Genomic DNA, 25,170 nt, shown 5'->3' with positions numbered 1-25,170 from the left:
CAAAAGATAGGTAAAAAACAAAAACATATTTGATAATACAACTTGTAATAAAATATACATTACTGAAGAGAGAAACTACAAATATTTCAATGAAAATGTAATACAAATATTAACACTATTTCAGTCAAGACCTTTACTTTATAATAAAATCCAGTTTAAACAACTTTCCATTTATTTTTACTTTTACCCCAAAATCTAAGGATCAATAGACAGACATGATAGATAGATGTATACAGATACACACACATATTTTACCTAGATAAATATCCCATATTCATTGACATATGTATTTTTATAATAGTTCACTATTTACCAAAAATATTTGAAATGGTTTGCTTTCATCTACTCAAATTGCGCTTAAACTATTGGTATTTCAGCAGCTCTGACTTTTCCAGAAAATCTACTGCCTACCTAAAACAAAATATGCAAGTGACAGTAGCTTTAAAATCTCTAGTGAGAAACTTTTCATTAATCAAAGACATACAATTACTATAAGTATTCTAATAATTAAGTGGTAAAAAAATTTTCTCATCTATTTAAAATGTAAAATCTTACATTGTGATTAAAAATTATAGAATCATGAAGTACTATAGATAGAAGGCCACATATATCTTCTCTACAATATTTAATTTTTTTAAAAGTCTTTACTGAATTTGTTACTATATCGCTTATTTTATTTTATATTTTGGTTTTTTGACCAAGAGGCATGTGGGATCCCAGCTCCCTGACAAGGGATCAAACCTGCACACCCTGCATTGGAAGGCAAAGTTCTAACCACTGGACTGCCAGGGAAGTTCCCTTCTCTACAATATTTATGATGGTAATAAAGCCTCTACTTAATTTTGGTAGTGGAGTGCTCACTATTAAGGCTGGAAAACCATTCTTCTGGACAATTCTATTCATTAGAAATTTTGCTTTAACTTGCACTATATTTCTCTATAATACCTATTGACTGATGTTAATTCCAATCTCTACAGTTCCATAGGAATAGTTAAAATTCTAGTCCATGTGAAAGTTCCAATTCATTAAACCTTATTCATATGATATAATTTACCTCTTCTGGATGTATCCCAGTTTGTCAATGTCCCTGTGAATATGTGGCAACTAGTACTGGATATCCTCTATATGCTTATAATACAATGGAATAAAGCTGTTTTTCTTATTTTGTTTTGTTTTTTCTGGTATGCGGGCCTCTCACTGTTGTGGCCTCTCCCATTGCAGAGCACAGGCTCCGGACGCGCAGGCTCAGCAGCCATGGCTCACGGGTCCAGCCGCTCTGCGGCATGTGGGCTCTTCCCGGACTGGGGCACGAACCCGTGTCCCCTGAATCGGCAGGTGGACTCTCAAACACTGTGCCACCAGGGAAGCCCTAAAGCTGGTTTTTGAGAAAGGATCATAGACTATATTTTTGGGCATGTTAGTCTTTGAAATCCCTATTATACATTCAAGTGGGCATATCAAGAAGATAGCTAGATATGCAAGAAGTCTAGTGTTTATAAAATAGGACTGGGTTGAGGTATAAATTTTTAAATAACAGTTTTCTAGTGCCCTGAAGATTTCCACCTTAGACATTTTCAACATCCCTTCTACCACCTGAGTCATTAGGTCTGACACAGACTGAGGTCTACCTAGCCTTCCCCATATGCAGTACTTTTCAGAGTAGCCAATATCCCTAGGCCCCCAAATTTCAAATTATCCCCATAAGTATATTAAAAAATTAAGGGAAAATATGAACCATGTGAAAGGAGAATCAGAAAACATTTGAAAAATAAAATAAATGAAATACAAAGTAGAATGGATGTATGAATACAACAAATTAGCATGTTGAAAGGACAGACTGAGGAGGAGGGAGAGAAAAAAGAAAATTTAAAAGAAAAGCTAAAAGATATTCAAGATAAAAATAGAAATGTGATCAAATAATAAGAATCTCAAAATAGCAAAGAAAAATGGAATGGAAGAAGTACTTGAAGGTATAATGGAGATATGTTTCCTTGAATTAAAAAGAAAGATGACAAAAATCCTTCACCTATACACATTACAGTAAAATTAAATAATATCAAATTAAACCAAAAAATTCTTACGGGAGAGAAGAGAAAGTTTCAGAGAGAAAGAGTGTATCACATAAATAATAAGAAATAGAGTGATGTGGCACTAATTTCTATAATTTAAATCTAAGTTGATAGTTTATCAATAAAATATATATCTAGTTTCTAAACCAGCTAAGAATTACTTTACAACTTCTTCACATTTGAAGGCCATTTCAGTTTCACATGACTACTTTTATTGAGAATCAAGAATCTTGCATTTAAATAATATTTAACACTGATGAAGCACTTACTACACATTTTGACATGTATTATCTTTTTAACCTGCAAAAGTATCCTAAGACAGAGGGGTAGGCAAAATTCTAATATGGCCCCCAAGATTCCCAGTCCTTGATGTACACACCCTGTATATTCCTTCCCCTGAAACTGTGAAAATGATGGAAGTCACTCATTAATTTGGTTACATTATATGGCAAAGGTGATGGAATAGTCACTCCCATGATTATTACATTATGTCAGACTCCACTTTGGTAGACTGAAGAGAAAAATTTTAAACAAAAGAGATTCTACACCTGGCACTGAAGAAGCACCATGCCATGATGTGGAGAGGGTCAGGTGGCAGGGAATAGCAGTCAGCTTCTAGGGGCTGAGATCATACCCTGACGGAAAGCAGCAAAAAAAAGTGGGGACCTCAGTCCCACAACCCCAAGGAACTGAATTCTGCCAAAAACCAGTGAGCTTGGAAGCCAAGTCCTTTTGCCACAGATGAGAGCCTGACTGACACCATAATTGCAGCCTGGTGAAACGCTGAGCAGAGGAACCAGCTATCTGTGTCCAGATTCCTGACCCACTAAAACTGTAAGATAATAAATGCATGTTGTTTTAAGCTGATAGATTTGTGGTAAATTGCTACTTAGCAAGAGAAACTAATAAAGGTAGACCCTATTATCATCTCCAGTTTTGTATGTGAAGAAATTAAGGTACTGACACACACACAAAAAACACTTCTTCCCAATCATACAACTTGAAAATGGAGAATGTAAAACTGATGTAGTCTGATTTAGGATCTGTGTTCTTAATACCTACTCTTTACAGCCACCAGAAAAGCAAGCAACTGTCACCTGAAGACACAGATTAAAAACATTCACGGAATAGGCATTGATGAAAAATACTGTATATAATTTACCTTGCATCAGGTTAATTAATTGTGTATTTTAAAAACACAGGAAGCGAAGCCTCCTTTCTCACTTTAATAACAACTGTATCATTTCCTCAGTCAAATCTGTAATATTTTCCTAATATAGGCAAATATCAATTTCAGAAAGATATTCTTATTCCCTAGATACTGATATACTTTTATCAAGGTTACCTATGATTGCATATATTTGTTGATTTCTGGTCACTAGCAAACACCTCCTGTCCCAGAAAGGAATTATTTTATTCAAATACTTGTTTTCTTATTGGGGTAGTCAACTCTAGTCTTATATCTTCCAGTATGGAAGCTAAAAAAGCTCTTTCTGGGAGATTTTTTTTGTCTTCCACCCTCTGGTACAACAATGGAATAGACAGGTGACCTAAATTTGCCAGTCAGGCTCATTCACCTATGATTTTCAGATCTTAACTGAGTAATATGGATGAACCGAAAAAACCATGAGACTTCATTCACTAGAGTAGTCATGCTTAGGTAAGAATGTAAAGCACTTCATAACTGAAAACTTCTGGGACTAACAGCTTTCTGCCTATTGTAAACCAGATTATTTATTCTCCCTTCACACTGTTAGCAGCATGTTATACTAATAATACTTTTTCCATCTGTTTGTTATCGGAGATAGCTTCTGTTCCTTACAAAGAATCTTAACTAACAAAACTATTTACTATACAATTTCATTTTTGGAGAAGAAAAAAATGTTTTGTTTTGTTTTGTTTTACAAGAAGCCTTGTGACTATTTATAAAGATGAGGGAAATCCTTTGTTGCACTAATAAACTATCTACATTACATGCTAAGACTTTTCAAAAGAGTACTATCAGAAAGCATATATTATCCATACATCTCTCCCTCAGGAGAAATACATTACTCATCTCTTAATTTAAAAACTATTCATTGAATTACTTCACCTAAGTACTGGGGACAGTTTCTACTATAACAGAGTTTTGAGGCTAATAGGGGATAAAGAAGTGAAACAATAATTACAACAGAATGTGATAAGCTGAAGGATGTAACAGTTTAAGAGGAGAGTTATGTATAAGGGGAGGTTATATTTGCACTGAGACAAAGGCTAAGCAATAGTCAGGAGGTTAAGACAACAAAGGTCACTGAAAAAATGCAGAATGTAAAAATGCCCAACAGAGACAAAGAAATGAGAGTAGACAGATGTTGGGGGAACTACAAGTAATCTGGTATGGCAAGAAGTAGAGATAATAAAGACAAAGGAAATATTTCATAAAAATAAAAGGGTCAATACAGCAGGAATATTAGCCAATGTAAATATTGTATAAAATAGTGCAACTGCAAAGAAAAAAGAAGAAAATCTTACAGTATTGAAACAAGAAACAAACAAATCACCAAACATAGTTGGAAATTTCAAAAACACTCAGTAATTCACAGAAAAAGTAGAAAGAAAATAAGGATACAGAACACTGAGCAACACCATCAACCAAATATTCAATTAACATTTAACGAATAACAAACAACTGCGAAGCATACTTGTTTTTTTAAACACATATGGATTTTCAGTAAAAGCAACCATATTCTGGGCAAAAAGCAAACAAACAAAACTCGAAACCAATAAATCTATAGGATTAAAATCATACATAGTTTTCTCTGGCCAGAGAGAAAATTGAATTAGGAAATAATGAAAGGAAGACACCTGGAAAATTCCCAAGTATTTAAGAATTAAATAAGACATTTTTGAATGACTCATGAGTCAAAGAACATATCTCAAGGGAAATAAGGAAATATTTAGGTGTGAATGAAAATGAAAATAAAACTTTCCAAAATTTGTGGAATGTGCCTAAAGCAGTGCATTGAGGGTAATTTACAGCTTTAGAGGCATATAAAAGAAAAGAAGAAAATTCTAAAGTCAGTGATCTAAACTCTCACTTTAAGAAGCTAAAAGAAAGTTAATTAAACTAAATTATTTAAATTAAACTAAACATTTTGTTTTCAACTGTTATATAAGCAGGTATAATTCTTGTACTACTTTTTGTTGTAAGTTATCAACCTAATATAGATAAGTAAAATAGAAAACATTTATTTTAAATGTTATGGGAAATTACAGAAAGATTTAAACAGGTGAGATATATGTAAGAAGATAAAAACACTTTCACATACCAATGATGATAATGGTGCTGAGGAGGGAGAAATGGCGATCACCTATCTACTGCTTATTGCAATATTTACTGTAGTATAGGCATGGTTCTATTTTACATAATTATGTCATTTAATCATAATGATAACCCTATAATGTAAGCACTACTGTCTTCATTTTATAGATGAGGTAACTAAAGCTAAGATAATGGAATAATTTAACTGAGGTCACAAATGGGGGACAGACAGATTTAACAGAAATCAGAGAAAAGTAGTTCAGAATAAAAGAAGTCGGTGAGAAATGCTACAAAGAACTGAATAGCATTAGGATTAACAAGTATCCATTGGCATGGTAACTAGGACATTATTACCGACAAGCTGACAGGTATAGTTTAAAGCTGTTTTGCTACATACTAGTGGTCTGATTTTCAAAATACATGACATAATACAAATAAATGGTGGCAGCATGTCATTATAGCGATTGAAAAATGTGGAAATTTTCTGGAATTTTAGAATTGGTTTCCAATCGTACTTACAGTCTGTTTTCTGCTCTCTTTCACTACAAATGTGTATATATAAAGGAATTTGTGCTCCTGTGAATGGCAAAGATGCCATCAATTTCTTCTTAATATTATCCTTTTTTTGTTGTTATGGCAGTGTCCCAATATTAGTTCAGTATTCAAAATCTTAGCAGTGTTATACGGATCAGTCCCACATGTGTGCTGCCTAGTTGGCAGTACGAGACCTGGGCAGATGTCTACCTAGCCTGTAATAGGTATCTTTGGTATCCTACTTCTCAAAGACTTTGGTATCCTAATTAGGATCAGTTCCATTCACTAACAGGTCAGGGGTGAACCAAGAAGTTAATAAGCAGCTTTATGGGACCGATCATCTAAATTCTTACCTTCTGCTCTTTCCTCATACTTTCTGGCTACCTGGAAACCTCCTTTATAGTCCACTGGCCATAAGCTGTCCATCTCTGCAATTGTGCAATGGTGGCAGGAAAACAAAAGAGGGCAAATAAAACAGTGGGGTTTAGCCTCACCCTCTGGGAGTTGTGTCTCTATCAGAGAAGAAGGCTCCCTGCCCTCAGAGTTGGGACTTTGCAGCTTCTCATTCCCAGTGGCTTTTGTAGCCACTACCACATGACCATTGAACTGCCTGACTACTGAGGCCCAGGAAAGTGGAGAAAAAGGAGAGAAAAAAAATGGTACGTATTTCCCATCCTCCCTGAACTTTACGAGTTCCCTTTTCCACTCTTTAGGCCAAAAGTAGAGAGTTTCTTCATCTCACTCTTTCTGCACCACAGTACTCACTTCTGGGTCTGGGGCCAGCGAATTCAATGGGAAAAAATGTTAATCTCAACACCAGTTCAGTGGTACTTTGAATTCTAGTATTTTTTTTCCAATCTGCCTCCTGATAATTACTTTCAGAGACCTCAAATTGCTATATCATGCATTCTGTCAAGATTTTTTTGGTTGTGTTCAGTGAGAGAAAGGTCAACATGTGTTTACTCCATCTTACCTCTTATGTGGAATAGGAATGCTTCCAAGAACTAGTCCAACAAATAGTCTTTTATTAGTTTTTATTAAAATTTCATGTGTACTTCAGAAATATGTCAATTCTGTCATCGTTGGATGCTATATTATCTCTTTCTCTCATGTATATACACACACAATTATATCTATTGTGCTGCATCAATCTTCTTTTATTTTAGTGATACAAAGATATTTTATTCCTCCTTATTCTATTAGCAAATGAGAGTTAAAAGTGGGTTAAAGCAGGGGCGTCCCTAACCCCGGGGCCATGGACCAGTATCGGTCCGTGGCCTGTTAGGAACCTGGCTGCACAGCAGGAGGTGAGCGGCAGGCTAGCAAGCAAAGCTTCATCTGTATTTACAGCCGCTCCCTATCGCCTGAGCTCTGCCTCCTGTCAGATCAGTGGCGGCATTAGATTCTCATAGGAGCAAGAACCCTACTGTGAACTGCGCATGCGAGGGATCTAGGTTGCGCGCTCCTTATGAGAATCTAACGCCTGATGATCTGAGGTGGAGCTGAGGCGGTGATGCTAGCACTGGGGAGTGGCTGCAAATACAGATTACAATAGCAGAGAGGTTTGACTGCACAAAGACCATAATACATCAACTGCTTGCAGACTCATATCAAAACCCTATCAGTGAGTGGCGAGTGACAATTAGGCTGCATCTGTTGTCAGGCTTTATAGTGGCAAGCGAGTTGATGTACTTCAATTGCACAGCTGCATCTCGTGTCAGGCTTTAAGTCAGAATCCAATACTTATTTTATTCTGCTCGTAGCCCGCCCATTATTTTATTTACCACTTCTGTCCGCGCCTCTTTCCCATACTGTGCACTTGTCTCAGTCACAGTTTTGGGAAGCCCACAAGCTAACCCTAGCCAAAATGAGTAAAAAACAAATGTCGCTGGAGAGCTTCTTTGAAAAGGGGAAAAGACCCAATGATGAGACAGCAGAAGACTCTGGCTGCCAACAAAAAGGAAGCTGCATTTAAAAGAAAACACCAAGAGTCCTACTTAAATTACCGGTTCACTGCAACAGGTGACTGACATTCTCCAAGCCTGCTTTGTAAAATATGTGGCGACCGGCTATCCAACGAAGCAATGAAACCTTCAAAACTGCTTTGCCACATGGACCAAGCACCCCGCATTAAAAGACAAGCCTTTGGAGTTTTTCAAAAGAAAAAAATGTGAACACAAAGAACAGAAGCAATTATCGAAGGCCACCACTTCATCAAATGTGTCTGCACTAAGAGCATCATTCTTAGTGGCTAATCGCATTGCTAAAGCTAAGAAGCCCTTTACTACTGGTGAAGAGTTGAGCCTGCCTGCTGCTAAGGACATTTGTCATGAACTTTTAGGAGAGGTTGCAGAAAATAGCAAATCAATCAAAGGTACACACTTCTAGAGAATCAGGTAATCTCTCAGAGAATTGCTAAACAGCACCTACCATAATACTGTTAAGTTAGATGGGAATCACTTTTGCCTAATTCAAAATTTTAGACAATTTTCTAAAACCACCTCCCTTCAAATCATAAATACTCTTCAAAAGGTATTCTTCAGTCCCCCAAGAAGGTGATTTCACGGTGTTTTCGCCTAATTCATACACATGGGTGTAGCAACAGCAAGAACTGTTAATCAACATACATACAGTCTCCTTGTACGCTTGCCAACAAATCTAAAGCCACTTGGTATTAAGCCACTAAGTCAAGAAAGTTAATTTCTGTCTTGAGGTTCCTTAAGGTATCTAGGACTGGGTATTCAATAGCTTCTATTTTCATGAAGATTTTTTATCCGATCTTACTTTTTCTTCTGTTCTGAGGCTAGAAACCAAATCTAAGCAATCTGTCTCCGCCAATTCTGTCTTCAGAGCCTAACAAGTTAGTGAATTATTCTTCCTCCAAAGTCCCCCAAATCTGCTAAGGATCCAGATCTTCCAGGAAATTACCCTGACAACTGCATGTAAGACTGGGACACTAAAAGCCATAGAACAGTTAGTTACCAGACAAGTCTTCTAGAAGGCTGTTTAGGTAATGATTGCACATATTAATACAACGCTTTTTCCTTAGTAGTGGGCTTATTATATCTGACTAAAGTTATTCTCAAATTTAACACACAAGGGAATGCTTTAATTGGACAATCTGTTGTCCAATTATATTCTGGAAAAAATGAGGACACATACGTATTAAAACTATGCAAATAGGGCTTCCCTGGTGGCGCAGTGGTTGAGAGTCTGCCTGCCGATGCAGGGGACACGGGTTCGTGCCCCGGTCCGGGAAGATCCCACATGTCGCGGAGCAGCTGGGCCTGTGAGCCATGGCTGCTGAGCCTGTGCGTCTGGAGCCTGTGCTCCACAACGGGAGAGGCCACAACAGTGAGAGGCCCACGTACAGCAAAAAAAAAAAAAAAAAGGAAAGAAAAACTATGCAAATAACCACATTGATATAAAAGTAAAGAGACTTCCACTCTTTAAAAAAAAAAAGCATGTATTCCTGAATTCCGTAGGATCACTGAGAGCAACATATCATTCAGAGTGTTTTATTTATTTGGCATTAGCAAAGATCAAGAAGAAAGAGAAAGGCCTTCATCATATTATCTATCAGAAAAGAGAATATTAAAAATGATACCACAATATTCCCACTCAAAATCCCATCCACATTTAAAATTTTCTCATTAGTTCATGTAGCCCTATGTATTTAAGTATTATTCCATTGGACTGTGAAACAGCAATCTGTTTTCATTAACTTCACACATTTTGAAGCTACATTTTGGGCACATACAGATTCAGGATTGTGCCATCTTTCCAGTGTATCTGCTACCTCTTTATCATTGTGAAACATACCTCTTTAACTCTAGTAATGACTCTTGCTTGAAAGTTTACTTTGTGTGATCAATAGTTTTCTTTTGGTTAAGTTTGTATAGCATACTTTTGGTATACTTTTACTTTCAACCATTTTGAATCATTATATCTAAAGTTTGTCTCCTTTAAGTATCAGGTTTTATTCAATCCTGTATGACAGTTTTAGGCTTTTACTTGGTACATTTAGACTACTTAAATTTAATGTAATTACTGATATAGCTAGGTTATACTTCTCTTCTTACTATGTAATTTTTATTTGAACCACCTTTGTTATACACCATTTTTCTCTTTTCATACCTTGCTGTGAGCTCATAAAATATTTCTATTTGTCAATTCAACTTCTCAATCAACTTATTTCATTCTTTCCTTTCTTCTTCTTTAGATTTACCCTAGAAGTCATAACAACTAGAGACTCTTAAGATTTATTACTTTTACCATTTCACTGATATTGCTAGCACCACAGACTACTTTAGTTCTACTTACCCCATTGCTCTTTGCATTACTTTCATCATCTATTTGTTGTTCTACAGAAATTTAAACTCCATGAGCTATTTTTTAATCCAGTATTCATTTAAATTTACCAATTCTGTTATTCTTCATTTCCTCTCATGTTTCAATGTTTATATCTGAGATCATTTTAAAACTTTCCTCTGCTTAAAGTCCTCTCTGTAGTATTTCTTTTGGCTCCAATCTAATGTCAGTAAAATCCTTCAGATTTTTTTGTTGTTGGAAAATGTACTTATCCAACCTTGATTTGGAAAATGTGTTTGTTGTTTATAGTTGACAGATATTTTCCGTCAGCACATTTTCTCCCCGCTAGTGGTTTCCATTGAGAAGTCACTTGTTGGTCCTGGGACAAGTAGGCTAGTCTAAGCGTGAAATTCTCATGGAGATGGCAGGAAGGCAAATGGAAACATGCAAGTCCTCTTAGGTTTTAGGCTCAAAACTTGCATATCCACACTACTGCCTCATTAAATTCTTCTCCATCTTCCAAAGCTCTTATTATCCCACACCACCACCCCAACCATTCTACACCATCACTTTTCTATCATACAATCTGGTTTCCAGCGATTAAAAAAATCTGTTTGCTCCCTGATGAAAATTCTTTCATTAAACTTTGAAAACCCATCTCTCTTGCCTAGAATTCCCTCTCACACATCTGGTCCATGAACTCCTATTCATCCTTCAAAATCTTGCTTCAATATAACTCTCTCCAAGATGCTTCCCTGCTTCAATATCACCTCTGTAACATTAATAAAGGTGGATCTAAAATTTAGACTCTCCAGTTCGCAAATACCATTCACATTGATGTTAGCCACAGTGAATAGCTCAGATAACATTTTATGACTGAAACAAAACCAAAATATGTCCCTGAAATTTTATATAAAGGCTCTAGGAGAAAGTCTTTTCCCTTTTCTGTCCAGGATGACTAAATTAGGATTCTATAAATCCAACTAAAATAGAATAGAATACAGTCAACATACTTTGTGAAACAGAACCTACAAACAGAGAGGGAATAATTACATTAGCCAATTCAAAAATTATTTACATAACACAGTATAAAGAATGTCAAGGGACGCAGTTTTAGGTAAGATGGTCGTAAGAGGAGACAGAGTTCCTGAAGTTCCCAGAGACATTTCCTTTGGATACTCTGTTTTTCTAAGCCTGTAATATCCCTTGTGTTACTTCAAAGCTAATTTAAAGTTGGATTTCTTTACCTACAACTGAAAGAATGCTGATTAACATATTTTATGAGCTACTTGAGGGCAGAAACTACTTTGTGTACCATTTTATCCCCTTGCAAAGTACCCTGTGTGTGACTGAAATTTAAGAAATATCTGCTGGAGAGTGTAGCCAAAAATTTATATAAATGTTCAGTATCCACCCCACTTCCATAGGAAGCACGACTTTACATTAGCCTTTGACTGAATAAATACAGAATTAAATACAAATAACAATCATTACCATTCCTTTTTATTTTGTTAGTTTCCTACAGAAATTTATCAAGTTCTATTATCATGCTAGTAAGTTTCATCCTATTAATAGCAATATTAGACCCAAATTGGATCAAGCCAAATGAAATATTTTTCTACTTTCTTACATATCAGTAAAAACTTCTCCTAATTCATCTAATACTTTTTAAATTGATCTGTTAAATCTGTTCAAACATATATGGGAACATTATAACTGAAAGTAGTCAAAAGAACTGAATAGGAAAAAGTACCACATAAAAGTATGAAAATACTGTTGACATTAATTAAAGCAAAATCTATGTGAAATGTTTGGCTTACAAAAAGGATATGATACAAAGATGTTTTGTTATGCAAACAACAAATAATTAAATAACTCTTCATACATTTTTTATGCTATAGCATATAAAAAAGAATTAAATTACAAGTAGAAAGTTCTAAAGTAACTTGAAGTATTTTCTTTCAGCTGTACACACAAAGTGCTCTCCCTGTGTAACAAGTCTACTGAAGCAAATATTTTATAAAAGTAAAAATGATCATAAAAGTTAAATGTTAATTTTTATCAGAAACCATTTTTGCTTGTTTGAAGCATCACTGATATAACTTTGTGAAAAGAAAAGAGTGATTTTTATCTTTGGACAGAGGATTCTTGGTACCTCATGGTCTGATGGATATTTTTCAACAAGAATTGGGTTTTTGTATTTTTTAATTTCAGCTACTTTTCAAAATAACTGCCTCCATAGAGTGTAGTTTGTCAATATTTATGAACAATTTCATCTATGGATTGTAAACTTTCTCATAATTTGCAGCTTCTTGGAATTTGCAATAGTGTGTGCTGAGGAAATCTAAAATATATAGACATATGTCTACAAACTGACTGCCATTTATCTGAAAAGTACTTGAAAACTTAAATACAAGCTATTAATTAAAACAATTTACAAGTAAAAGCATAGAACACATACATAGTAACAGTCCCATCCTTCAGCAGAACAAATTTATGGCTACCATATTAATCCAATTACCATTCAGACTCAAAATTAAATGTAGGACTTCTACTTCCTTCCAAAATGGAGTGACAGGGAATGGATTTATCCTCCTGCCAAAACAACTAGTAAAGCAGACAAAATGTATGAAACACTGGTGTTCAGGTATTGGATATCAAGCAAGGCAGGACAATGATCCCTGAGTAGAGAAATAATGAGGTAAGCCTTCTAATGCCACAGATGATTGTGGATTTAAGGCTGGATCAAAAGGAGAGTGAACACAGGTGTAGTCCAAGGTGTAGCCAAGGTGGCTACAGTGTACAAGACAGTATACTGGAGAAGACAGAACTGCCCAGAGTCCCTGCGAGTCTTCAAGCGAATACTACTTACTGGTGAAGAAACTATCCAAGGCTGGAGAAAGAACCATATGAAAGGAGCAGAGAGAAGAATCCTCAAAACTCACATAGGGTTGGGAACAGCTCATGGTCCAACCAGTCAGAGACGGATAACCTGTAATTCATGTCTCACAAAGTAGAGTACCCAGAAGGGCAGTACCTCAGGAATGGAAAGATTAACCCTAGACTAAATTATGCTTTGTTCCTGCCAATCAAAGCACAAAAATAAGCCTTGAAAAGATCAAATTTTTCCAAGTAAATTAACTCCACTGCAGAAAAAAGCTAAAACTTATCTATCAAAATTAATAAATATCTAGCACCCGAAAAGGTAAAACGCAGAATGTCTGGCATCCAATCAAAATATGACTCATAAGGAAAGGCAAAATAAAACAACAGGAAAAAAACCTCAGAAATGACACAACTGATAGAATGTGCAGACAAGGACATTGAAAGAGTTATAGTAACTGTAATTCTATATGTTCAAGATGGCAGAAAATGGATGGACCATGTTAAATAGAAACATTTTTTCTAAAAACCTTATCAAAATTCTAGAAATAAAAAATATAATGTCTGAGATGAAAAATACACTGGATGAGATTAATATGAGATTGGATAATACAGAAGAAAAGATTAATGAACTTGAAGATATAAGTACCAAAAATATCCAAAGTGAAACACAGAGAGAAAAGAAAAGAATGAATAAAAACCAAGAACAGAGCATTAGTGGGCAAAGGAACAATTTCAAGCAGTTTAATATACATACAATTGGAATTCCTAAAGAAGAAGAGAGAAGTGGGAAAAAAACAGAAATAATGGCTGAACATTTTCTAAATTTCGTGAAAACTATAATTTTATGAATTTATGAAGGTCAGTAAAACCCATGCACAAGAAACAAAAAACCCCACACCTATACACATCATAATCAAATTGGCCAAAATCAGTGATAAAGAGAAAACATTTTTTAATGCAGAAAGAGGAAAATGAGTCATTACATACAAAGGAACAGTAAGGTTAAACACATTTCTCATTAGAAACAACAGAAACCAAAGGACTGTATACAGAAACATCTTTAATTAAAGGAAAAATCTACAATTTAAAATTCTTTAACACCCCCCCAAAAAAAAGTGAAATAAAGATTTTTTCAGAAATACAGCCAGATATAATGCATTGTCAGCAGATCTGCACTAAAGTGTTAAAGGACGTCCCTTAGGCAGTAGGAAAATGATACTACAAAGTACACACTGCTATATTTAAAACAGATAACCCACAAGGACCTACTGTATAGCAAGGGGAACGCTATGTTATTCTGTAATAACCTAAATGGGGAAAGAATTTGAAAAAGCATAGATAAATATATATGTATAACTGAATCACTTTGCTGTAGACCTGAAACTAACAGAACATTGTTAATCAACTATGCTCCAATATAAAATAAAATTAAAGAAAAAAGAAATCTGGATTTACAAAAAAGAAAAAGAAATGATGAATATTGGAAACAGTAAATATGTAGGTAAAAGAGAAGATGTTTTCTTATTTTTAATACCTTTAAATAAAACTATCAAAAATAGTAAAAGCGTAGTGTGAATTTTATAATACATGAAGCAGTAAAATATATTCAACAATGGCACAAAGGTCGGGGGAAGGAAATGAAAGTACACTTTTTAAGGTTAATACACAAAAAATGAGTGATGTAATATCTCTTATAGACAATGAAAAGTTTAAGATGTATATGATAAACTATAAAATAATCACTAACATACCACAACAGTTATAGCTAATAAGCCAACAAAAAGGATAAAATTAAATCATAAAAAATGCTGAATTAAAAAAATATGGCAGAAAAAAGGAAAGAATGAGCAATGAACAAATAAGAAAAATAGAAAACAAATAGCAAGATGTTAGATTTAAACCCAAAGACATACAGTAATACCTCAAAGATACTGTAGGTTCAGTTCCAGACCACTGCAATAAAGCAAATATTGCAATAAAGCATTTCACATAACGTTTTTGGTTTCCCAGTGCATATAAAAATTATATTTGTAAAAAAAATTATATTTGTACTATACTATAGTCTGTTAAGTGTGCAATAGCATTATATCTAAAAAAATGTATTGGGTTGGCCAAAAAGTTCATTTGGTTAATGAATATGTTGCTAGATAAAGTTCTTGATGAAAATGAAAAAATGTGTCTTTTATTTTTACTTAAAACCAAATGAACTTTTTGGCCAACACAATACATACTTAAATTTAAAAATTCTTTATTGGTGAAAATGCTAACCATCATCTGAGCCTTCACTGAGTCCTAGTAGTAACATCAAAGATCACTGATCACAGATCACCAAAACAAATATAATAATAGCAAAAAAGTTTGAAATATCATGAGAATTACCAAAATGAGACACAGGGACACAAAGTGAGCAGATGTTTTGGAAAAATGGTGCCTATAGACCTGCTCAACTCAGGGTTGGCACAAACCTTCAATTTGTAAGAAATGCAGTATCTGCAAACTGCAATTAAGGAAAGCTCAATAAAATGAGGTATGCCTGTAAATATATATACGTTACACGCACATGATTTAGGATTGGATGAAAAAGACAATTATATGCTACCTAAAATAAATCCACTTTAAATATAAAAGCACAAATAGGCTAAAGTAGAAGGATGAAAAGTAACATAGCATTCTAGCAGCAATTTTAAAAAGTTGGAGTGACTTTGCTATTAATATTTGGCAAAATAAATTTTTATTTCTTGTAAATAAATTTTAAAGCAAAGAATGTTACCAGGAATATAGAAAGTAATTTCCTAACAATAAAGAGGTCAAGTCACCAATTCATCAAGAACACATAAAAACCCTAAACATTTATCCATCTAAGTAAGAGAGCTTCAAAATACATGATGTAGAAACTGCTAGAACCACAAGAACAAATAAACTAACCTACAGTAACAGTCAGAGATTTCGACGCTCATTTTTCAAATTGACAGGGCATCAATGTGGACACTAGACGACTTGAAAAAGCGATCAACCAACCTGCCCTAATTGACATTTGTACAAGACTTCACCCAAGAAGAGGAGAACACACCTCTTTTGCAACTGTCCAAGGAATATTTACCAAAATAGATTCATATCTGGGTGCTATGGTCTTCGAAAGGTGATTAGGTAGGTCGTGAGGGTAGATTGCTCATGAATGGGATTAGTGCTCCTATAAAAGCAGTCCCACAGAGCTCCCCACCCTCTTCCATCATGTAAGGACACAGCAAGAGGGCACAGGCTATAAACCAGGAAAAGGGCCATCACCAAAACCTGACCATTCTGGTGCCTTGACCTTGGTCTTCCCAGCCTCCAGAACGGTAAGCAATGAATTTCTGTTGTTTATAAGCTACCCAGTCAATAGTATGTTTTCATAGCAGCCCAAATGGACTAAGACACTAGGTTTATTCATTTTCTACTGCTGTAGTAACCAATTAACACAGTGTTAGTGGCCTAAGACCATTCATATTTACTGTCTTATAGTTCTGTATGTCAGAAATCTGATAGAGGTTTCAGTGGACTAAAATCAAGGTGTCAGCAAGGCTGCATTTCTTTTTAGAGGTTCTAGTGAAGAATCTGTTTCCTCAACTTTTGCAGCTTCTAGAGTCTATATTCCTTGGCTCGAGCCCCCTTCCTCCATATTCAAAACCAGTAATGTTGCTTCCCTCTGACCATTCTTCTGTAGGCACATCACCCTCTGACCCTGACCTCAGCCAAAAATGGTTATATTAAGATTCATGTAGTTAGGTTGGTCCACCCCAGTAACTCAGAGTAATCATCTTAATGTCCTAAACTTAATCACATCTTCAAAGTCCTCTTCGTCCATGTAAGATAATATACCCACAGGTACCAGAGATTAGGACGTGGTAACCTTTGTGGAGCCATTATTCTGCCAAAAACACTGGACCATAAGTCTCAATAAATTTTTAAAATTCAAATCAAAAAAAAATCAAATCATTCAAAATATATTCTGCGACTACACTGGAATTAAATTAGAGATAAGTGACAGAAGCATTTCTAGAAATTCTCTAAATAGTTGGAAATAAAATATCCCACTTTTAAATACCCCACTGATCAAGGAGGAAATCAAAAAAGGAAATTAGAAAGCATTCACCTTAAGACATCAGAAAAAGAAGAGCAAATTAATGTCAAGGAAGCAAAAGAAAGGGAGTAATTAGAGAGAAGAAATTAATGAAATAAAAAATAGAAAAATAAATGAAATTGATAACTCTCTAAGCAGACTGACCAAGAAAAGAAAAAAGGAGAGGGGAAACTAATTATCAATACCAGGAATTAGATGACATCAGTGGATGATATGTGAATATTGTTAAAAATCTTTTGCCAATAAATTCTACAAATTAGATAAAATAGGAAAGACACAACTGAGAGACACAAACGGACAGAGCTCGCTCAAGAAAAAATAGATAACCAGAAAAGCTCTCAATCTATTAAGGAAATTAAAGTTGTAGTTAAAACATTCCCATAAAGAAAATCACAAGTTCAAATTCATTCAATGTTGAATTCTACCACAAATTTAAGAAGGAAATAATATGGATTCTATATCAATTTTTTCAGAAAATTACACAGGAAGGAATACTTCCCAATTTATTTTATAAGGCCAGCAGTACCATGCTACAAAGTCAACAAGATTATAATAATAGAAAACTACAAACTAACATGCCTCATAAACATAGGTACAGAAATTCTTAAAATTTTAACAAATCAAATGCAACAATATATTAAAGGTATAATACAAAATGACTAAGTAGAGTTTACCCCTGATTAGTAAGGATGGTTAAACATTCAAAAATCAATGTAATTCAATTCTATTAGCAAATAGATCTCAATTCAAATAATTTTACTATTTTACGTTTAAAAATGGAAAGTTTATTACAGTTCTGTAAACAAACACACATACTCATCTGCCTTAATATAACATATCCCATAGGACTAATGTGATGATTTTACTCAAAGATTAAGAACTGGGCTCTACCTATCTTGACCATCACGGTTATTTTCCACATTTTATTATTTTGGGAGAGTGGGATATTTTAACTTCATTATTCAAATTCTGGTTTGGCTTCCAGAATATATTACTAGTATGATCTCAAAAGAAAATCCAATTTAGAAAGTTAATTTCTAACCATTAAATATTCATGAACATTCTAAAGTAACTGTGTAATTTGCTTAAAAATAGAATTAGATAACCATGAAATAAAGGGCAGGAAACAATAAAAAAATATAACAATTCTTTCAATTTTAATTACTATTTAATAAGCTCAAGGATGAGCCCTTTTGTTACCTTCAATCATAATCTGAATAAAACAAGTGAAATCCGATTAACATTTCTATATAAATCTTAGAAAATGAAATGATATATTCAGCATCCTCAAAGTCAAAATTCTAAAAACCTACAAAGAAATATTTCTGGCATTCTTTTTTTACTATATTAGCATCTAATTCAATCACAATGAAGAAGTAACTTTATCAAATTAATTTCTATTACTATTTACTGAGTAGTAATTTGTACTAATATTTCTTGAACAGGTAAGTAATTTCCTTAACTTAGACATGGAATCAACCTTACAATAAGAATTTTTCCAGCAAATAAGTGATTTTTACAAATCACTCAGTCCTCTCACAAATCACATAGAAATTAATATAAATAAAACATGCAAAATTTTCTATATAAAAGAAGAGTAAATGATCTGTAATTTTTTAAAGATTATAAAACATAATGGCTCAGCACAGAGCTTGGCACACGTGAGCTATTTAGTAAACTAATTTGAATTCATTCTAATCAAACAGTCATAAAAGGATGAATAAATAAATCCCAACATTAAAACATAGACTTTTTCTTTTATAAAAGCGTAAATTAAGTATGACCTTGACTATTTCAACATAGAAAGAACATCCTAAATGTTCCTAGCAATAAATCAAAAGCCTTTAGCAGCTTATCACTAAACACAATAAAAATGAAATATACAACATATATAGAGTAGATAAAGAAATCAATAGTGAAAGGTAGTGAGCCTTAAAGAATTAACTATTAGGTACTGCTAATCCTAAATTTTTAATGAAGGTTTGAATTATGTTCAGTATATAATAAAGATTACTAAACACAGCAAATGATTTCAAGTTCGACTGTAAGAAAAGAATATCTATTTGACCCTCAAAGAATAAAATTAATCAGAAAATACAAACAATGTAGTTATTTCAAGTTTTGATGCATTTTTAAAGAATACAATCTCAATGAAAATTAGTACATTCTTTGGTTAATTCAATATTATTTGTGTAAACGTTTTTTACGAAGACATTCATCATCACAGACATTCACTGTATCCTTTGTATGGAGGGTCAATACTTGTTTTCATATTGCTCAAAATATACAAATCTTTATCACCTCTTTGAACAAAAACAGCATTCTTTTTGTAATGAAAATACTCAGTGGTCATTAGATTAAATACTATTAACACTTACCTGTATTTTAATGGGCCATGAAAAGTTGCTGACGTACACATAGAAAGTAATGTTTGGATTGCTTCTAAAGTTAAATTTTTCATAGGAAAAACTATCTCTGTATTCTTTTATATTAGTCTTGGAAACTATAGGAGTCTCCTCCCCAGATATTGTTCCAGCTAAAATGTAAATAATAATAACAAATTTAAATAATTAATATTAGGAAACAGGTATCTTTATTAACATAATATATACATATATATGATATTTACTTAATTTTTGTAACTATACTTATAAGAACATAACTATCCAAATAAAGTCATGTTTTACAACTTAGAATGATGAAGAAAAAAGAAAATGAGATTTGTCATACATATTGATATAATGGAAACAGATTTAGTATAAAAATTATTTTTTACAATGATTAAGTGATACACTGATTAAGTGCTACGTACTAGGCACTGGCTTAGAGACTTTATATTCTATTCTAAAAATAAATTTATCCCAGAGATATTCCAGCTCTGTTTTTCAAACTGAAAACTGAGCCTCAGAAAGATTAAGACACTTGCCTTAAGTTTATAGCTACTGAACAGTAAAGTCCTTTTTGGAACTCAGGTATATAAGGCTTCAGAAACTGAGTTTTTTCTACTTCTCCACAGAGCCTTTCAAAACAAATCAGGACATATTTCACATGTCTCAATCCAATTTAAAAACGGAAAAGAAATCAAATTTTTTTGTTTACCACAAATTGAACCACCACTACTTTGAATAAATTGGGAGGATATAATTTAAAATATGAGTTAAACGTTCAATTAGTTAAACACATATTGGGTACTCAATAAATATTTACTGAAATTAACCAAATGGAAGAAAGAATTTCCAACAATCTTACCAAGACCTCCACCTTAACAGTAAAAATAAATAGGATACTGAGCAACTGAATTAATTTCTAACTGATGACCTCTTCCAAAATAACCTTGGATGCTTTTTTAAAATGCAGATTTCCTGATGACATCTTCCAAACTGATAAATCAAAATTTCTGAGATTTGGTTCTGGGAATCTGAAGGTTACAAGTGATCTCTTGCATATTAAAACCACTGTTCTAAAGTGATTACACAGGTTTTATGTATTTATGTTGACAAATCTTAAAACTCTTGTAGAGTCAGTTTATTATTCAGAATTTCAAATTTACAGTACAAGTTATCATGAATTCTTATTAATGAAACTCACAGAGCCAAGATTTCACTATATGTTTGCACTATTGGAACAAAATATCTACATAATTGTCTAATCTTTTCCACTTTTACACATGTAATATAAAATCTGGAATTGCAAAGACCTCTTCACTCTTGACTTCTGTTTCCATTATTCTACATATTAAAATAGCATAATAACCTAATTTTAAGAAATCAAATATGGATTTCTAAGGATCCACATATTTTATTTAAAAAGCTTCCAGCACTTTTATGCAACAGTGTATCTTTTACATAGAAAGTAGAAGGCAATAGAATTTCCTAAAATGTAAATATAAAACGGTGAGAATACTTTTTCATAATACAGCATACAGATTTGTACTTCTTCTTAGTTATGTTCCTTAAAAGTTAACAATTTCAACTTATAAACCTTATTATGGAAGAACTATTAAGTGCAGGGGTTTTTTACCCTCTCTCAGCACCAAAGCTGACAAAGGTAGAGGGTAAGCTTAAAAATAATAGATAATTTGGTAATTTATCAGCATATACAGAAAAAATTCACTGTCTTATATCAATAGTAAAGTCAATAATTAAATTTATAGCTTCAATGGTGAATCAAGTAATTGAAATTTCAGCCTCTTTAGTCATTAAAGAAGTAATCTATCTTAATTAAAATCACAGGAATTCATAACACTCATAAAAAAAATTAAGTAGTGTAAAATGTTGTTATCTACCTAATTTTAATTGAATTAGGGAGAAAGTTAACACTGTAATGAAGCTTTATTAATAATGCTACTTATTATTTTTACCTGAAACAGCAGGTATTATTATATGCATAATTATGGCATATAGTATATATATGTCATATAATATTTTTTAATTTCAATTATTTAAATTAACATAAAAGGTCATAGAACACCCTACGTATAGGAACAGAAGTGAAAGACACATGACAACAAAATTCTCTTACCTGTTGAACCAACTGACCATGTAATGTTGAGATTAAAGTTGTTTGATGCATTAATTGAAATATCCAAATTTTTGTTTGACTGCCAAGAAAGAAAATATTGTGGTTAAAAAAATCAAATTATACTAGATAGATATGTGTACTGTTTTAATTATGTCCATGCTATATTTCTCAAACTGTAAACATCATGTCAATACTCAAGTGAGAAAGTGTCGACGCCAATTACACTTTTTTAATGAAAAAATATAGGTGATAAATTCAAAGGTATATTTAAAGTTCCCATTTATCTTCCCTACTATGATCTGGCCATCCCTATGTAAGCCAGAGGCTGCTACAATTCAATATTTTAGCAATTGTGGCTTCGTATTAATTAAGTCAGGTTCATGAGGCAACAAAATGAGTTTATAAAGACTGTGCATCATTGAGTCAGGCGACCTTGGGTTCAAATCTTAGCTCTTTAATGTACATGCTGATTGATATAGGGAAGGTTACCTCTCCTTCCCGAAAATCCGTTTCCTTATCTCTGAAATGGGGATTTCATGACTTTCCTAACGACTTTCTTGTGAACATTAAATAAGATTCTTCTTCTTCTTCCTTACCAGGGGACTCCCTTCCACGAATCAAGAAGGCATGATTGCTGACCTCTGAGAAGGGGTTGATTTTTTTATTATTAATGGAGTGGTTCAAAAATAGTTGCTTTTCTACAAAAACAAAACATGGTAGAAACAATGTACCCCTAAGAAAACTTAAATCATTATTTTTATCTTGAAGTCACATCTTCATGATTGTGTGTGCCTTATTTTGGGTCGGGGAAATGTGAGAATAACTGGTATTATTGCTAGAAAGGTCACACAAAATTTGCAACTGATATAGGAAACTATAGAACTCTTCTTGAATTTTTAGTTCATCCTCTCAAGTTTAGGCATTACTGAAATATGTGGTACCATAACTAAAGCCCTATAAAATACATTTAAGGTCAAGGAAATATACTGGACTGGAAGAGGTAATACTGTGACTACCACAGTAAATGAAAAATTAGTCATTTAGAACATTATTGTTAGATGTGGATAAATTCAGCAAGATATTATACAAGAAACTACTCCAGAAATTGTTCACATGAAAGCATTGGCTGGAGATGATGTACAGTGGGTTAGAATTATATCTGTTTTCAAAATATAATAAATGCATAAATAATGTAGGTACCTATTTTTTTATTTTTTTGTAGGATAAGTAGGAAACCCAGACCAATAATCCATTTTAATTTCAGAAATTGTTCCAAGTTGAATTCCTCTTTAATTATAAATTGTATAAATATAATTATAAATTAGTTATAATGATGTTACAAGCATCCTTGCTGGCACTTCTCATGATAGTTTAGTGTCCTTCAGTTTCCAAAAACATGTGTCTGGGCTCTTGGCTTCAACTGAACAACACAGCAGAAAGTAAAACTGAAAGCTGTGACATTTGTGAGAATTCAAGTTTTTCTGGAAATTGAAGGAGGAGAGGATAGCCAAGAGAGAAGCAAACCAGAATTATGGCTAATCTGAGCCTATGTGTATGACATTATGGATCATATTGGAGAGAAGGATTACTCACACCCACATTGTGAGTCAGATATCCCACTTATATTAAATGTCTTATATCCTCAATGAACTCTATAAGTACCATTAAACATTCAAGAAGCCAAAGGTAAAGACTAAATTCTGATTCATGCTGCAACATGGATGAACATTGGAAACACTGAAACATTAGGCTAAGTGAAATAAGCCGAACACGGAAGTACAAATGTTGTATGATTACACATATGAGGTACCTGGAACACAGAAACTGATCGAGAATGACAGAGAAAGTAGAATAAAGGTTACCAGAGGCTGGGGGTAGGGGAGGAATAGGGAGTTATTGCTTAATGGATACAGAAATTCTATTTGGACTGATGAAAAATTTTGATGATGGATTGTGGTAATGGTTGCATAACACTGCAAATGTACTTAAATGTCACCAAATCGTATACCTAAAAATGGTTAAAATTATAAATTTTACTTTACGTATGTTTTACCACAATAAAAAAGAAGTCTACAGTGTTTACAAGGCACTTATTAAAACATTCTTATTATACAGAAAATGTAGTTTCTGACATTAATATGTCTTTATAAAAATACACACCATCAGTGAAGAGAGTATTATACTTGTAAGAAGACATCCTCAAAAAGCCTTATTTAAAAGTCAAAACTTTAAATGTAGTCCCAAGAATGTAGGCATCCCTTAAAATCTAAGGAATAAGGAGTATTTCCCTATTTTGGGGAAAGAGGGCTCTTACTTTATTAGAAAATGAAAATTTAAATTATACTATTTTTTGGCAAGTTCAGTAAAATATTTTAGAGGAAAGAAGATAGCGAATGCCAGGATACATTTTGAGGTTTCACCTATTTGAAAAACGATTAAAATATATGATACAGATTTAGTAAGCTGGATTAATGTATACTAAGAATACAGCATTTGAGAAAGAGTGACATCAGCAAGATGGTGGTATAGGAAGTCCCAGCGCTCATCCCTGACAAAAAGAAAACAATTTAACAATGATAGATGGACCAAAACACTTTTTTGACAGGACCAAAATCCAGTTAAGAAGTTGCAGGACAAAAAAATGAATACAAAACTGAGAATAGCCACATTATAATGGGTAAAAAGAACAATTTCACTTTACCAAGGTCAGCACCTCCCCCAAGCCAGCACAGCTCAACATCAGAAAGATCAACTTGGCCAATGACTGCTCCCTCAGGGGAAAGAGAGAGTGTAGGATATATCCAACATGATTGTCCTTTAATTGTACTGCCCAAAGGACCTATTTCTGTCTCCACTATGACAGAGAGCACTGAGAGAACAAGCATGTGTGGACATCTGACATCAGCTAAGAGAAAACAAACAAAATGTGGGTGGCTCACTAGAGCCAACATGACTCAGAGAGATTGGGAGAAGGTGCACAACCCTGAGAACTTCTCCCCCAGAAGAAGTTGTTAAAGGGTACAAACTTGCAAAGAGTAGGTAGATCCTAGAGATCTAATGCACAATATAGTGATTACAGACAACAAATACTGTATCATAAACTTCAAAGTTGCTAAGAGACTAGATTTTAATTATTGCCCCTCAAAAATTACAATTATGTGACATGACAGAGGTGTTAGCTCATGCTATGTTTGTAATCATATTGTAATATATGCACATATTAAATCAGCATATTATACAGTTTAAACTTACACAATGCAATATGTCAATTACATCTCAATAAAAATATTTTTTTAAAACCTAGCATTCATATAACTCAGATAAAACAGTTGATTTAGAAAAAATATAATGAAAACATACTACTATGTAACAGTATATTTTTAAAAAAAGAAAATATATATAAGATAGCCTGTGTTTTGAAGCTTTGG

General features: G+C 33.5%; 1 protein-coding gene across 1 annotated transcript in view; it reads right to left on the bottom strand.

Annotated features, from left to right (window-relative positions):
- ATRNL1 (attractin like 1) overlaps positions 1-25,170 on the bottom strand; it is a 679,297-nt gene that overhangs the window by 412,367 nt on the left and 241,760 nt on the right. Inside the window, exons 23-24 of the mRNA XM_060125653.1 lie at positions 21,743-21,821; positions 19,600-19,757 (exon numbers count right to left, since the gene is read on the bottom strand). Of these exons, the coding sequence (XP_059981636.1) occupies positions 19,600-19,757; positions 21,743-21,821 (237 nt within the window). The remainder of the gene's footprint in view (positions 1-19,599; positions 19,758-21,742; positions 21,822-25,170) is intronic.

The sequence above is a fragment of the Lagenorhynchus albirostris genome, chromosome 16 (assembly GCF_949774975.1).
Source record: "Lagenorhynchus albirostris chromosome 16, mLagAlb1.1, whole genome shotgun sequence".
NCBI lineage: Eukaryota > Metazoa > Chordata > Mammalia > Artiodactyla > Delphinidae > Lagenorhynchus > Lagenorhynchus albirostris.
The sequence above is the reverse complement of the archived record's forward strand: the minus strand, read 5'-3'. Positions and strand labels throughout refer to the sequence as shown.